Below are 15,069 nucleotides of genomic sequence, written 5' to 3'. Positions count from 1 at the left end.
CAATGCCGCAGACACTTAAGGTATGACACGTTTTCGCAGATATTCAACAACGCGGCCACAATTTCACTTTCCTACCAACACATACACAGTAAAACCTCTACTAGCTATTAGTCTTGCCACTTCCAAGCTACTATTTAAAAGCTATAAAGACTCAACGTCCCACCCGGTTGCACGTGCTGAAACACGTGGCGCGAAAGGGCGCGAAAGGGCGCGAAAGGGCGCGAAAGGGCGCTCTGGTTATCCTGTGTGATAGGAAGATGTGGGCCCAGGCCTCAAACACACAGGGATGGCACAATGAACAAAGAGAGGCTTTAATAACGCGGGGACGGGACTAGGATAACGTACACGATAACACACACACAGTTCCCTTCATGAGTGTCTGTGGCTTAAGTATAGTCACGCTCAGCGTCAATGTAGAAAGGCGTCCAATAGCGCGTCGGTATCACACACTCACGGCACGAAGAGGCGCAAGATGAATCCGGAGCGGCGAGTGGCGCAGGCTGGAGGCCGGGGCGGATGCCCGGCACACGACGAGCCACTCACGCGACCGCTGGGTCGGGACGTCTGCCCGCCACAGGGTAGACCGTTCGGAAGGCTTAGCTGCACCGGAATATGTCGGCGTCGGATGCTCGCCCAGCAGTGGAGCAGGCCGGTTGAAGCCCAAGGACAGCCCGGCCTGTTCTGCCAGCACACCCAGGAACACCGGCCTTGGGTAGATGACTGCTCAGCTCGTTCGGAAGGCCAGCCCAGGCAGCTCAGGCAGATCGCATGGCTGCCGTCCCCGCCCAGACACCGGCTCTTCTCTTCCTCTTCGTCCGTCGCCGCCGCACAGCAGTCACGCGCATTCGGCCGCGACATTCAAATAGTCCAAACTCCTATCACACCTGCAAGACCAAATGTACACAAAACACACCCTCAGAAACGAAAGAAAAAGAGACAAAAAAGAAGAAAACTACCGAATTATTATTTAAAGGCTGAAAAATATGAGCAAATCAAGAACAGCAGCAAGCTAGAAGCATGCATAAAAACTTATGATTTCATCGCCGCCACGGAGCCCTAAAGAGCACGTCCATCCGCCACAAAATCTCTAGCCAATAGCAAAGTGTTGCTCTGCTAACGCCACCTCGTGGCGGGGTTACCTAGGCGCAATGAGGAGAAGGCTCTTGCTCTTTGGCTCGGAATCGGCAAGCGGCGCGGACTTTCTGCGCGTGCGCCGATCCATGCTTCTGCGAGAACTCTCGCGAGGCCTTCCCCGGAATGGACGAACACGATCGTTCGAACGCGCCACCGTTCGCGTGACCGTACGCGCAAATGACTAGGCGTTGGTGTCCAGCATGGATTCTCTCGTTATCCGGTCGCGGCGAGTCGAACTTCCGTGATTTGTGGCGCGCCCATCGGCATCTATTGTGGATAGCAACACGGCTAGCTGAAATTAGTCTATGAAAGGTGCAATAAGTGCCATTGGGATTGTTTGCACTGCTGGGTTGTCGTTCATTTGTCCCAATAGCACGACTGAAAACCCCACAGTTTCTATCACAATTTTCTCCCGATTGCATACTACGCTATGAGAGAGCTACCCTGAATCATACACTTAAAGTATGCAAGGAAGACCCCCCCCCTTCTCCAGATGTAAGGAAAATCCAGCTTCCAGACGACTGGGAAAGCCTGCATCTACCCTGGACACGGGCATCTAAGACCGGACCCTCCGGCGGGCCTATGAAGTCCACAGCAGGCTCGACATGCTGGCCATCTATCAGTGCAATATGACCTGGCTAAACACAACTCTCTAACTAAATAAAGGCTTCTTTTGTCTCTCTGTTCCCGCTGGGAACGAACCCGGTCCCGCTGCGCGGGAGTCAGCTACTCTACCACTGAGCCAGGCCAGCGCCTGCTAGCTTGTAGTGTAAAAATTCCTTATACACGCATCTTAGTGCGCCTTGTAGCGTCGAGACGTGTACATTCTGCATTCGAGTTGCATAATATTGTTACGTGAAGGACGAGTCAGTAAGATGAGCAATTATTTACAGGTTATATTTACAACAGCGGTTGCAGCGCTGACCGGTTAGATTCACCGTGCATGCCCCGTTCGTTATCTCTCCTCTTTTCTCGAGTGATGACGCCCACGCGTCTCGTTCAAACAATCTAATATCACACGCGTGTAGCATAATCCCCCGGCGGCAGAAGCGACATCCCGGGGCGTCTGAATCTCATCACTGGGAGGGTGATACTGCTTCAGTTGTGTAACGTGCGCGATATCACTGGACTGGGAAGCAGATGGGGCGTCAGGGGCGACCTCGTAGATGACAGGAGTCACGGCACGAAACACTCGGTATGGACCTGTGTAACAAGCCAGTAGTTTTTCTGACAGGCCAACCTGACGTGATGAAGACCATAGAAGCAGCAAAGAACCGGGCGGGAAGTCCAAGTCTCGGTGTCGCCGGTCGTACAAACAAACGCGTTTGACTCCCTTGGGACTTCAGAAGGCGGTCACGGGCAATTTCCCTAGCGTGGGCACAGCGGGCGATGGCGTCAAGTGCATATTCACTGGTCGGTGCCGCCTAAACAGGGATGGTTGTGATGGGTGGCAGTGCTGGTTCTCGACCGAACAAAAGGAAAAATGGGGAATAACCGGCAGCGCCGTGGCGCGAGGAATTATAAAGAAATGTGACAAACGGTAGAGCGAGGTTTCAGTCAGTGTGGTCTGAAGAGATATTTCGCGAGCATGTCTGTGAGAGTGCGGTTGAGACGCTCCATGAGGCCTTTTGTTTGCGGATCGTATGACGTGGATAGCATGTGCCTCGTGGCACAAGACTGCAGGAGTCCGCGATAACTTTTGACAGGAATGTCCGGCCACGGTCTATGAGAAGTTGTTGCGGAGGTCCATGTAATAAAATCACGTCGCGTAGAAGAAAATCGGTGACATCGGTGGCGCAGCTTGTAGAAAGCGCTCGGGTGATGGCATAGCGCGTGGCGTAATCCGTGGAAAGAGGAAAAGGGCCAAGTAAGCCCAAACCAACCCGAAAGAATGGTTCGGGGGAATGTCGAGTGGTTGAAGGTACCCAGCAGGGACCGTCGATGGTGTCTTGCGTCGCTGACATTTCTCACTCGCAGCTACGTATCTTCAAACAGAGCGAGCAAGCCCTGGCCAAAAGAAGCGTCGGCGGCTCCGGTCGTAGGTACGTGATAGACCCGACTGAGAGGCAGTGGGGAGGTCGTGAAATGCATGGAGAACTGCCGAACGAAGGTGTTTAGGGATCACAAGGAGTAATCCAGAGTCGTCGGGGTCAACGTTGTGGCGGTAGAGTGCGCCATCTTGAAGTGTGAAAAAGCGAAGGAAACTGTCGGCGAGTGACGATTCCGGGCGGTCACCGATGATACGCAACGACGGGTAACGGCGCTGCTCGTCGGTGACATGAAGCAGTGGAAAACAGCGAACACAGGCGTCGGAGTCAGTATCAGACGTAGAGGCCGCGTCTTCGACTGGGTAGCGAGAGAGGCAATCTGCGTCCTGGTGTGGGCGTCCCTTCTTGTAAGTCACTATGTAGGGATATTCTTGTAGTCGGAGGGCCCAACGACCGAGCCGGCCAGTAGGATCCTTGAGCGATCAAAGCCAACAGAGCTCATGGTGGTCTGTGTTTACGGAGAAGTGCTTGCCATGTAAGTATGGGCGGAACTTTCAAAAAGCCCACACGAAAGCAAGACATTTGCGCTCGCTAATCGAATAGTTGCGCTCTGCAGTTGTCAGGAGCCGGATAACGCGGTCGTGTCCGCGTTGGCGTTGCGATAAGACGGCGCCGATTCCAGAAGCACTGGCATCGGTTCGGACGTCCGTAGGTGCGTACGGGTCAAGTGGGACAAGACTGGTGGATTGGTGAGAATTGGGATAAGGCGTGAAAATGCCGCAGCCTCAGGCGAACCCCACGTGAAAGGCACGTCTTTCTTCAGAAGTTCAGTGAGGGGTCGAGAGATTGCTGCTAAATTGAACCGTCGGAAATAAGAACACAGCCCCACAAAATTCCGGACGTCTTGGACAGACTGAGGTACAGGAAAAGCCGTTACTACTCGAACCTTCTGCAGGTCGGGTTGTACTCCGGAAGCCTCGACGAGGCACTGTAATCTGTCAGTGCCCGAAGTGGCACTTCGATGAGTTGAATTGGAGCCCAGCCTTGCGGAAGACGTCAAGGATAGCTGCGACGCGCTCAAGGTGCGTCTAAAATGTAGGAGAAAACACAAGGACGTCGTCGAGGTAACGAAGGGAAGTTGATCATTTGAAACTTTGAAGCAGAGAGTCGATCATCCGCTTGAACGTAGCAGGGGCATTGCATAAACCGAATGACATCACCTTGAATTGGTAGAGGTCATCTGGAGTGATGAAAGCGGCCTTTTCTTGGTCTTGCTCATCGACGGAAATCTGCCAATAGCCAGTTCGAAAGTCGATGGACGAAAAGTATTTGGCACCGTGAAGACAATCAAAAGCGTCGTTGATTTGTGGTAAAGGGTAAACATCAGTTTTAGTAATTCGGTTTAGGTGGCGGTAATCAACGCAGAAACGCCACGTGCCATCTTTCTACGAGCACAACCGGCGACGCCCAAGGACTCGACGAGGGCTCAAAAATGCCTCTGGCGAGCGTCTTGTTTACTGCCTGCTGAATAAATTGCCGCTCTGCCGTGGACACGCGATACGGTTGGCGGTGAATGGGAACAGCATCGCCAGTGTTTATGTGATGCTTAACAAGGGACGTCTGACACTTGTTAAGCGTCGATTGTCAAATGTGTCGCGGTAGGAAAGCAAAAGGCGATAGAGGGCGGCTGCTTGGTCAGGTGCGAGGTCCAGAGCGACCATGGGGCGTAACGCGCCGTCGATGTTCGAGGCATCTTGCGGGTAATCAGGAGGATCTGCAGATGCGTCGCCTGCGAAAGCAGTGACGTGGTAGTCTGTCACTGACCGGAGCGTGGCCACCGCTGTGCCTTCAGGTAACACTTGCTTCGTCAAGCAGAAATTCATAACGGGGAGACACATGCGATTAGCGGCAAGGGTTACGATGGAGTGTGGCACATAGATGTCGCGCGCCAGGAGGACATCACGAATAGGTGCGACGACATAGTCGCCATCAGGCACGGTTACCATTGAGGCCAATTCGACGAAGGTTAGGGCTTTCGGAGGTAAGCGAACAAACGCTGTAGTGCAGAGGGTGTTCGATTGTTCGGGGTAAACGTCTGAAAAAGAGGAAGCTGGAGGCTCAGCTTAACGGTGGAACAGTCGATGAGGGCAGAATGCGTCGTCAGAAAGTCGCGCCCGAAGATTAGGTCACGAGGGCAACTGGTCAGCACGGTGAACTGGACTGGAACATGGCGGCCAGCATTTCCTATGCGAACAGTGCACATAACCCTGACGGCAACAGTGGCGCCATTGGCGACGCGTACGAGTCGAGTGATGGCAGGCGTAAAAAATTTTTTGAGGTGACGTCATAGGTTAGCGCTCATTATGAACACTTGGGTCCAGTATCAAATGCCATTAACGGAACACCATGTACGTCTACTTCAGTTAGGTTCGTGTTGGTGAGGAGCGTTAATGGAGGATTTGGACAGGACGAACGTAGTGCAGCACTACCCCCAAGAGCTGCATGGCCTAGTTTTCCGTCCGGGATGGTCCATAATTGGTAGGCGCCAAGTAGCGGCGTGGCTGGGCCGACGGGTACCGACGGCGCTGAGGTGACGGCGAGCGAGCAGGAAGACTGACATCGACGGATACGTCAAAGGTAGAAAGCATACGGCGAGGCGAGTAACGGTGCGTGTCGGCATATCGGCGAGGAGAAGAGGAAAAGGAGCTCGAATACGGCGACTTCCAGGAAGTGCGGCCATGGCAAGCGACGTGGCCAATGTGGAGGCAACTGAAGCAAATGGGCTCGTCGACCGGAGTTTTCCACTCGGCAGGGTTGCGGTATCTGGGAGGGGAATACAGATCGCCGTGAGGTGGAACTGTCGGCACCGGTCGGGCGTCAGGTCGGGAGGCGGAGCAGGCAGCAGAAAAACCTAGGTTTGCAAATTCTTTCCGTACAACTGCCTGAATGAGGGAGATCGCTGGGGCTGGGTGGTCAATGGTGGGTTCAAGTGCGCGTGAATGGAACGGCGCAGGACTTGTAGCCTCGAGTCCACGGTGAACAATACTTGTGACGTGCTCATTAAAAGATGGTTAAGCGGTAAGGTCAACGCAAGACGACGACGCAGCCGTGTTAGGGAGCCGGCAGAACTATGGAATGCCGCGGCGGATTTTGGCGAGCTCAAAGTGGCGGCATTCCTTGACAATGACGTCGATGGTGGACACATTGTTGAAGACCAACAAGCTCAAGGCGTCGTCCGCGATCCCTTTACGTACGCGGCCGACTTTGTCAACCTCGGCCATTTTCTCATCGACTTTCCGGCAAAGATCGAGCACGTCTTGTATGTACGAGACATACGGTTCTATAGAAGACTGACCTCGGGTAGCAAGTTCTTTTCCAGCAGCCAGCTGCCGACCGGTGGTATTTCAAAAGAGGTTGACGAGCTTCTCCTTGAAAGCATCCGAGCTAGAGAGCTCGTCCGCGTGTGTCCGGAACCAGACACAAGGAGTACCGCCCAATTAGATTATGACATTGGCTAGCATAATGATAGGGTCCCAGCGGTTGTTTTGGCTAACACGCTCATACAGGTTAAGCCAGTCTTCAACCGAGACATTATCTTGGCTGGAGAATATGCCAGGATCGCGGGGATTGGTAACAGTAACGTACGTTGTCGTGGTCGCAGGAATAGAAGGAGACGAGGTGTCGTCACCGGGAGCCACGGCGGAAAGCCCGACGGTACGGCCTGTGCAGAGCTCCGTGGCGAGGACGGTTAACGGCACCTTACACCACAATGTTACGCAAAGGACGAGTCAGTAAGACGAGCAACTATTTACAGGTTATACTTACAAGAGCGGTTGCAGCGCTGACCGGTTAGGTTCATGCGCGAGCCCAGTTTGTTCTTCCTCCTCTTTTCTCGAGTGATAGCGCCCACGCACCTCGTTCAAACAATCAATATCACACGCGTGTAGCAATATTACACCATTTGACACGCTATGCAGAATTGCACAGGTAGCGGTACCATGTAGACCACAAGTCTTCAGGAGGAAAAAGAAGATTAAGGAGATTTAGAAAGAATTCCACAGTGGAAAACCTTGTATGACATACCTGATTAAATCAGGCAAACTAGGTATAACTGTTTGTAACCGCCCTGTTGCAAAGGGGATGGCAACAAACCATAATCACCATTATCATCATTATCACCGTTTACATCGCATCATGCCACTTCTCACGCGATGTGAGGTGCGAGCCGCGTAGGGTCGATACGTGCACATTTGGCGTTGCATTGCACATTACCGTACGTGCTCGTCTAATGAAGCAGGCTTTTTTCCCCCAGATTTGAGGTGAAAATTGGGGGTGCGGCTACTGCACGGAGAAAAAGACACAACGATTTTTTTTCGTAAATATTTTTGTTAGCGCTTGACCTTATTGAACTACAGTATTCGTTTGTACAGCCTGTGGCTAGTCTTGGGTATCGCCGTAGCGCGTCACCTGCTGGTTGGAATAAATGGTGATGCCCCACGGACACGCTCCGTGCCCACTGACCAGCAACGGCAGCCTCTGGGAGGCGGCCGCTAAATCTCGGAGACTGCTTTTGCTGCCTGGAGGAGCCCAAAACTTGGTGCGTATGCCTTGTTTTGCCACCGATTAAAGAAGGCTTCGGAACTCTTAAGCGCCACAAAAGACAACAGTGCCAACCTTCTGAAAAATCAACAGTGCGACCTATACACAGGTAATATTTAAAAATATTTTGGTTGGATTTTTTAGCTAAGTACTGCGCGCGGTATTTACACGAGTGCGGTCATTACACGAGCATATATGGTATTACACCAAGTTGCACGCCATGTAGCACTTTATAGGTAGCAGTATATAAGGCAGATAGAGAAGGTTTGAGGAGGAAAAATATATTAAGGGAAAAAATAAATTATGGGGTTTTACGTGCCGAAACCACTATCTGATTATGAGGCACGCCGTAGTGGAGGACCCTGGAAATTTCGACCGCCTGGGGTTCTTTAACGTGCACCTGAATCTAAGTACATGGGCGTTTTCGCATTCCGCCCCCATCGAAATGCGGCCGCCGTGGCCGGGATTCGATCCCCCGACCTCGTACTCAGCAGCCCAGCACCATAGCCATCGAGCAACCACGGCGGGTTATATTTAGGTGATACATACAAAAATACTAGAACGGAAAACACGCAAAGTATACCTTACTTCCGAAAAGTCGGCAAAATCAATTTATTCTTTAGTTGGAGCCACTTGAAAGTCATTATTTTGAACAGAAATTAATGACTTTGAAGTGGCTTCAACTAAAAAATTCGAAAAACTATATCATGTACCTAACCGCGTTCATGGCCATATGTGTACGGGAGACTCCAAAACCACGATATTAGAACTATTGAGAAATACTGTGTTGTGTCACCTCTTGTGATCAGCAAAACCCGTATGTCGCGAATAATCCAAGCATGTTTCCAGGCATATGAAATAACGAAATGGGCTTAGCCTGACTCTACTGACATACCTTGCGCTGCCTTTCTAGCGAGGACCCTTCCCCCCCCCCCCCCACGCCAAGTGTAAAGAAAAATGTCGCTTACAAGGAGGAGAGAAAAGTGATGAGAAGGTTTGCAGTACCAAGCAAACAATAAGGGAAAAAAACATTACGCAGCGACAGCAGTTCTAAAGTTCACATACAGATTTACATCAGGCCAAAAATGGTCGTAGTTTGCGTCCATTTATGTAGTCTACTTTTGCACTTATATTCGCTTTCACGTGCTTCCCATTTGGCTCCCGTAAATCCCGAGCGTGTATTCGCAACTGCTAAATTGCAAGTATTGGAAGTGCGGCGGCGAAAGCGTCTCGGGACGTCAATAGCTTTCGAAGTGTACAAACAATGTCCAACTGATTGCATACGCATTCGCTGTAGCTTAAAGGAGCCATCGCATAAGCGCTTTCCAGGCATAGAGCAAGGCCGCTTCCATGGTCGCCTATTTTACGCGCCGCTCAGAACCATATTGTTCTGGCAGCCCGTCTCGCCACTCTTCCCCATATATGGTGGTGAGCGTTGAAGTCCCCTGTTATTATCCAAGGACCGGGAGTAGCAGCCATAAAAACTTCTAGTCTTTTGCTATAATATAATAGTATAATATAATATATAGGGCTTCAATATGCCTACCTTCCTACTGTTTATTAAAAAGCTTTAGCGACAAATTTAGCGATTTCGCAACAACATTTAGTTACTTTTTCGTCTCACTTTAGTGACGCGTTTCAATATCTTTATGGCAACACTGGTTGCTGTAATTTAAGTATGACTTTTCAGCAACTAGCCCGAGTTCCCCCACAATTACAGTTTTTTTTTACTCTAGTGCGCTTCTTCCTTAGGCGTTGGCAACATTTCATTAATTTCTCCGCCATTGTTGCCAAATCTCACCAGAACATTTCTACTAATCACTCGTTCCGTCTGTTCGTCGGTATTAATTTTGTGAGAATAAAAATCCTGCCGGTCCCGCGTACTGTGGGAGCGATGTTATGCGAAGTGTTTTGCAAGTAGCTGGCTATGCAGCATTGTTTGGTGTTCCGCGAACTCGGGCGGCCCATGTGCAGCAGGAAAGTCCGGCCTCGCTGCTTCATTAAGCAGCCTGGTAACGGCGAGAAGGGCTGTGAAGTCCGCTGCCAGCGTTGGGAGGAAAGAAGTTGCTTTGCGGCGTTCGAATATCGACTATCATGGAAAACTTGATTCTGAATTGCTGTTTAAACAGAGGAAACCACCACGCTGGCAAGATGCTCGCATTTGATTACGTGGACCATTTGGCTCGAGCGCCGATAATACGCTAGAGCCCTTCAGGCTCACAAAAGCAAATCACCATGGGACATGAAGGAGGACGCCGTGAAAACGTTCTTGGCTTTCACTAAGCAGTCCAGTTTTCCTTTCGATATTGTTTTTATTAGTTTTTATTTCCATGCTTCTAAAGAAATAATCCTCCTGAGTATGAGGAAGAACCAATGTAATTTGAATGCTCATTTTTATTAGGCAGTCAAACACACCCATGCACACACATGGGAGCTGCCCTTTAAGCTGCCAACCAGCTTAGTTACAGCTCGTAGGCCGTTTGCCCCAAGCGGGGGTAATTTTGTGTACAGAGTTTGTGACTAGCAGCACTCTATGTTCTCAATATAAAAATAAACGACTATGAACTTCTAAGTAGAAAAGGCTGGCACAGGAGTATAGCAACGTTGTGTCTTTAGAATTGCTAATAGCGGCGTGCCCTTAGCATTTTGATAGGACTTGTCGCCTAGACGTTCCTTACGCCTGTCGCCTATAGGCTATTCCGAATCCAATAATGCGCTTGGGTATTTTCCTAAAACAGTATACATATCTCGCAAATACAGACTGCCGTGCATGTGAAAAGCTCGCTGTTCGTGTATTCGCCAGTCAGTAACGGAGCCTTGTACCACAGAAACGCATGCTAAGGACACAGATAATAAACGTACAGAACAGATTGTTTATTGCAAAAAAATATGAAAGACGGTTAAGCTTCACCTTTAAGAGTGGAACGCGTTAGCATTCAAAGATCCCTGACTGCTTCTCACGCTTGCCGCCTACTGGAGCGTATGTAACCACAATGTTTACCGGAAAACGCTGGCCGCGAACGCTTCGCACGAAGGCAGGCTTTCTGGTAGAAACGCGGCCTCTTGCGTGGACCGCGATGCGGCGGAGGCGAGCGCCATATGGAGGTATTGCAAGGAACCGGGCGCCCCGCTCCGTAGTCTCCGAGATACTAACGTGCCGGCGCGCGCGAATGACGGACGCCGTGGCCGGTCTACGAGTGGTGAAACGCTGGAAAAGGGGTTTCATTGAATTTTGGCGTAACAGAATTGTTTTCTCGTATAGTCAAATTACAATCCGACGCTATCATGTCTGTAGTTTTTGCGTAAGTCGTACTTTGCGATTTTTCTACGTATTCTATCTTGAGAAACTCAGTTCAGTAGCTTTGTGCCACATGGAGGACCTGGGTATGGCTGGTTAGGAAATCGTTTGCCGAAACGGCGTCAGACACCGCTCGCGGGACGCCGACGCCGCAGAAAGTGCGGCGTCGGCGTCCTTAAGGCTATCGCGTTATTACTTGGTAATGGACAACAGGACAAGGCGTCTTGTCCTGTTGCCTTTCTTGTGTCCGTTGTATTGCGCTAAACAAAGTATTTATGGATCCGCACCAACTAGCCCGCCAACGCATTGTGCTGAACTATATTCTCTGACTATTTGTTTTCTTGCTTTAATTTAAACGCATATCAGATTGTGACCCATCAATACCGCACAGTAACATGCATGCGCGTTGCTGACGGAACTAAAACACAGAGCGGTACACGATTAATTTTGAAGCTGCTCTCTTAATACTACTACACAAGTTCCTGGTGTCAGCAAATCTTCTTGCGCTTAGGCCAAGCAACTCAGTATTCCCTGACGAATTTGCTATGGAGCACGTAGCCAAATCTCAGTACCATGACTCTGTATCGCGTAAACCGCATGAATTATTTCACCTACTTGTTGTAGGTGAAAATCACGAGCAAGCCTTACCTATTTATTGTATTGGCTTCAAGGTGGTCTAAATGAATCTGATAAATCTTGAGCATGTTATCAAGCAGTAAAACGGAGTCTAATCGGAACAGTCAGCGCAAAGCGCGCGCGAAGTCATACTGTCAAATTTCTTCCAGTAAAGCAATTTCTTGATGTCTCGGCGAAGATCTTGCTCGGCGCACTAAAATTATTGCGAAACCTTCGCAATAAGTGATGCCTATTTGTGGCTGATCTTGTATCTAATAACGGTGATTAAAATCTGCTATTCTTGTTGCTACCCGACTTTACTAATAAAGGCTAATTGTGCGAGTTTTGTTTGTGTCAATGGACAAGGACATACCTTGTCCATTGACGCCAATCTGGGAAAGATAGTGATCCGCCCTGTCTTCCGCTAAATGCATCGTCTTTCTCATAAGGGCAACGTTTGTCATCGCAGGCTTCTTCCGGGACAACCACGGCAGCTACAACGGCATGTTCCGGCTTATCGGTGGCATGCTTGGTGCATCATTCTTGTTCACACTTGGTCTTTGGATCGCAGGTCGCTCCAGGAAGCGAAAAGTGACCAAGGTCATTCCAGACGCCTCCATATTCACTCCCGAGCCGTTGCCAACCGTCAAAGAGGAGAACACTGACTTGTGAAAGGTTACTTGAAAGGCAGTGCTAACTTGTTACCTCGTTCTTCTGCTGAGAGATAGCAAACGGCGAGAGTCTCACAAGTGAAGGCGAGGTGCCATACAGACTCCACAGTTTGTAGCAGTTTACAGGGCACAAGAAATGCGAACGGAGTGCTGCAACAGAAGACATTGTGCAGCATTGACTACCATTTATACAGTTGATACTTGTTTGCACCACTTAACAACGCAGACAAATAAAAACTGAAGCGCTCTTCGACCTCCACTTAAGTGAGAGACATGCAGAAGCACAAGTGGTGTCGCTCTTTGCGTACCTATATATGACTTGCATGTGTTCTCGTTCCGTATTTTTCATGGCTTCGTGGTTGGCCCCTAAGCACCATGATGAGTGACTCCCAGGTGCAGCGCGTGTCCCACACTCAAGTGCCATGTCGTTCACACCCCGTTACCGACAGCGCTGTCTTTTGTCACTTGTCATTTACTGAACAATGAACGCTTGTGCATATGTGCGCATGCGTGCTGTGAACATTTTTTTATTGCGCTGTGCAGTTACGATGCATCAAGATATCAACTCTAACATAACAGCTACTTGTGATCTTCGGCTCGAAGCCTCCGACACGCACATATTATGGGAAAAAAGTTCACGAATTCAGGTGACCCTGAAATTGCGGCAGAACCCATCACTCGATGGCTGTCCAAGTAATGCGTTATTATTGTAGCAATGCAGAGACATAACGTCCTGCCACCGTCGAAGCGAGTTGTCTGCGATGCGTTTACTGCAGCGGAACTCTTCTTTCGTGCTCTCCTAAGAATACTCGGCTCGATCTGGCCATGGCGACATTTGCATGTGGCCTGCGAAATGCATGACGTCCAGGTGCGTGCGAACGCTTAGAAACGTGGCATGCGGCAACTGGGCTCCTCTCTCGCTCTTCTTTCAGGACACGCTGCGCCACGTAGGGGCACGGCCGAGAAGTTCGAGCGTGGTGTCCGCGACAAGAAGCGCGACGCACCGGTGCCTGTTAACACTACTAATTGTTTCCTCGCCTGTCGCACGCTGAGTGGCACATACTCAGTGACTAAATTTGGGGAGAACTTTATTGAAGAGTTTCACGTACTCAGTACGTTAATGACGGAGCTTGCTGAAGTGTTGCCGTCAAATGGTTTTTTTAGAAAACGGAACATACCCAGTGCATTCGTGACGCAGCCTGCTAAGGAGCCGGGTTGCTGTACTTGGGGAGCCCTTGCGACGTGAGTTAGACTCCGCTCAGCATCGCATAGATTAAAGGGATCTTTTGCATCATTGTAGAACGTCACATTCACAGCGGCACATACCTGTTTACCAAAGCTGACGTCAAGGCGTTGTTTCAAGAATGGCACGCGTCTACTTGCACATACCCAGAGACCCACTTGGCATTCATAGGCACCGGGATTCCACGCTTCGCGACTCGGGGGCCCTGCGCGGAGTTATATGGAATTGATGGCTTAGCGTTTCCGGAAAGAAGCGCGAGGGAGGAGACCGGCTGCCGCATGACGCGTATCTCAGCGTTGGCACGCACCGGCACGCCATTCTTTTCGGACGCCACGCGCAGCCTTTGCGGCAACGGCGCTCGGTGGCGCCGAGCATTCTTAGAGAAGCGCCAAACAGGAATCCCGCTGTAGCAAATGCCTCACACAAAATTCGTTTAGTCGGGGGAATATGTGGTGCCGCTAGATTCATTCGATCCTAAACGCACTACCGTCGAGTCATTGTGGGTTGAGTTCTCCCGATTTCTTCCATTTCTTTTCGTCTCGATTCTTACTTTTTTTAGAGCGAAGCTGTATATGGGGGGGGGGGGGTTACCTTCCGGCGGTGGTCGAAGTTCTTCCGTCCACGCGTCGCGTCGACAAGAAAAAAATTTTGGCTCCAGTTTCTTGCGAATGCTCTGTAGCTCTCAGTGTAATGTAGATATACCGGAAAAAAAAATCAGAAATTGGCCCCTGAGACGACTCTGTCATTACGCTGAGTTTAATTTACTTGTATTAATCAGTTAGTTCACAATAAACTTGTAAACGTTACAAAATTCGCGCCTGCTGTCAGTACATGGACATCTACAGAGCGAATATCGCTACAGTAAACGGCTGTAACTCTTGTTTTACGAAAACTATCTCGAAACAAATTCTATAACAATTAGCCGCTAAGACGACTCCAAGATTGCGCCGGGTTTCATCCCCTTTTCAAAATTACGTAGTTCACAGTGAAGTTGTAAATATGTTGGAATTCCCGTCTGCCATGCGGCGGTACTTGCACGCGTCGCTACTTCATGAAACAGTAATAATAAATCACTCTGCTGTCAAAAGATGTATGCGTTGTCTGTGTCCTTCAATAATAATAATAATAATAATAATAATAATAATAATAATAATAATAATAATAATAATAATAATAATAATAATAATAATAATAATAATAATAATAATAATAATAATAATACCTAAATGTACATACACGCGTCGACTGAGGTAAAACACCACAGCTTCGCTGCTCGTCCTTCTACACACAGTGGAAGAGCTCATGAATTTTATGACTTCAAAAGTGACCCACCAAGGTAAGGGATACCGTTTGCGCAGCGGCTCGCAGCCGAACAGGGCAAGGTTTAAGTGCGACGTCAAGCTCGACATGCGACTGTCCATGCAGTTCCGGAAACCTTATGGGCGACATGTCACAGAATATGGTATCGCTACGGAGTCCGACGTGCTATTCACGTGGCATCGTAGCCCTGCAAGCGATCAT

General features: G+C 49.7%; 1 protein-coding gene across 1 annotated transcript in view; it reads left to right on the top strand.

The window, feature by feature from the left end:
* LOC142574302 (monocarboxylate transporter 13-like) overlaps window positions 1-14,044 on the top strand; it is a 96,342-nt gene extending 82,298 nt beyond the window's left edge. Inside the window, exon 4 of the mRNA XM_075683420.1 lies at window positions 12,104-14,044. Coding sequence (XP_075539535.1) covers window positions 12,104-12,306 — 203 coding nt within the window. The 3' untranslated portion in view covers window positions 12,307-14,044. The remainder of the gene's footprint in view (window positions 1-12,103) is intronic.
* The last annotated feature ends 1,025 nt before the right edge of the window (window positions 14,045-15,069 follow it).

The sequence above is a fragment of the Dermacentor variabilis genome, chromosome 3 (assembly GCF_050947875.1).
Source record: "Dermacentor variabilis isolate Ectoservices chromosome 3, ASM5094787v1, whole genome shotgun sequence".
NCBI lineage: Eukaryota > Metazoa > Arthropoda > Arachnida > Ixodida > Ixodidae > Dermacentor > Dermacentor variabilis.
The sequence above is the reverse complement of the archived record's forward strand: the minus strand, read 5'-3'. Positions and strand labels throughout refer to the sequence as shown.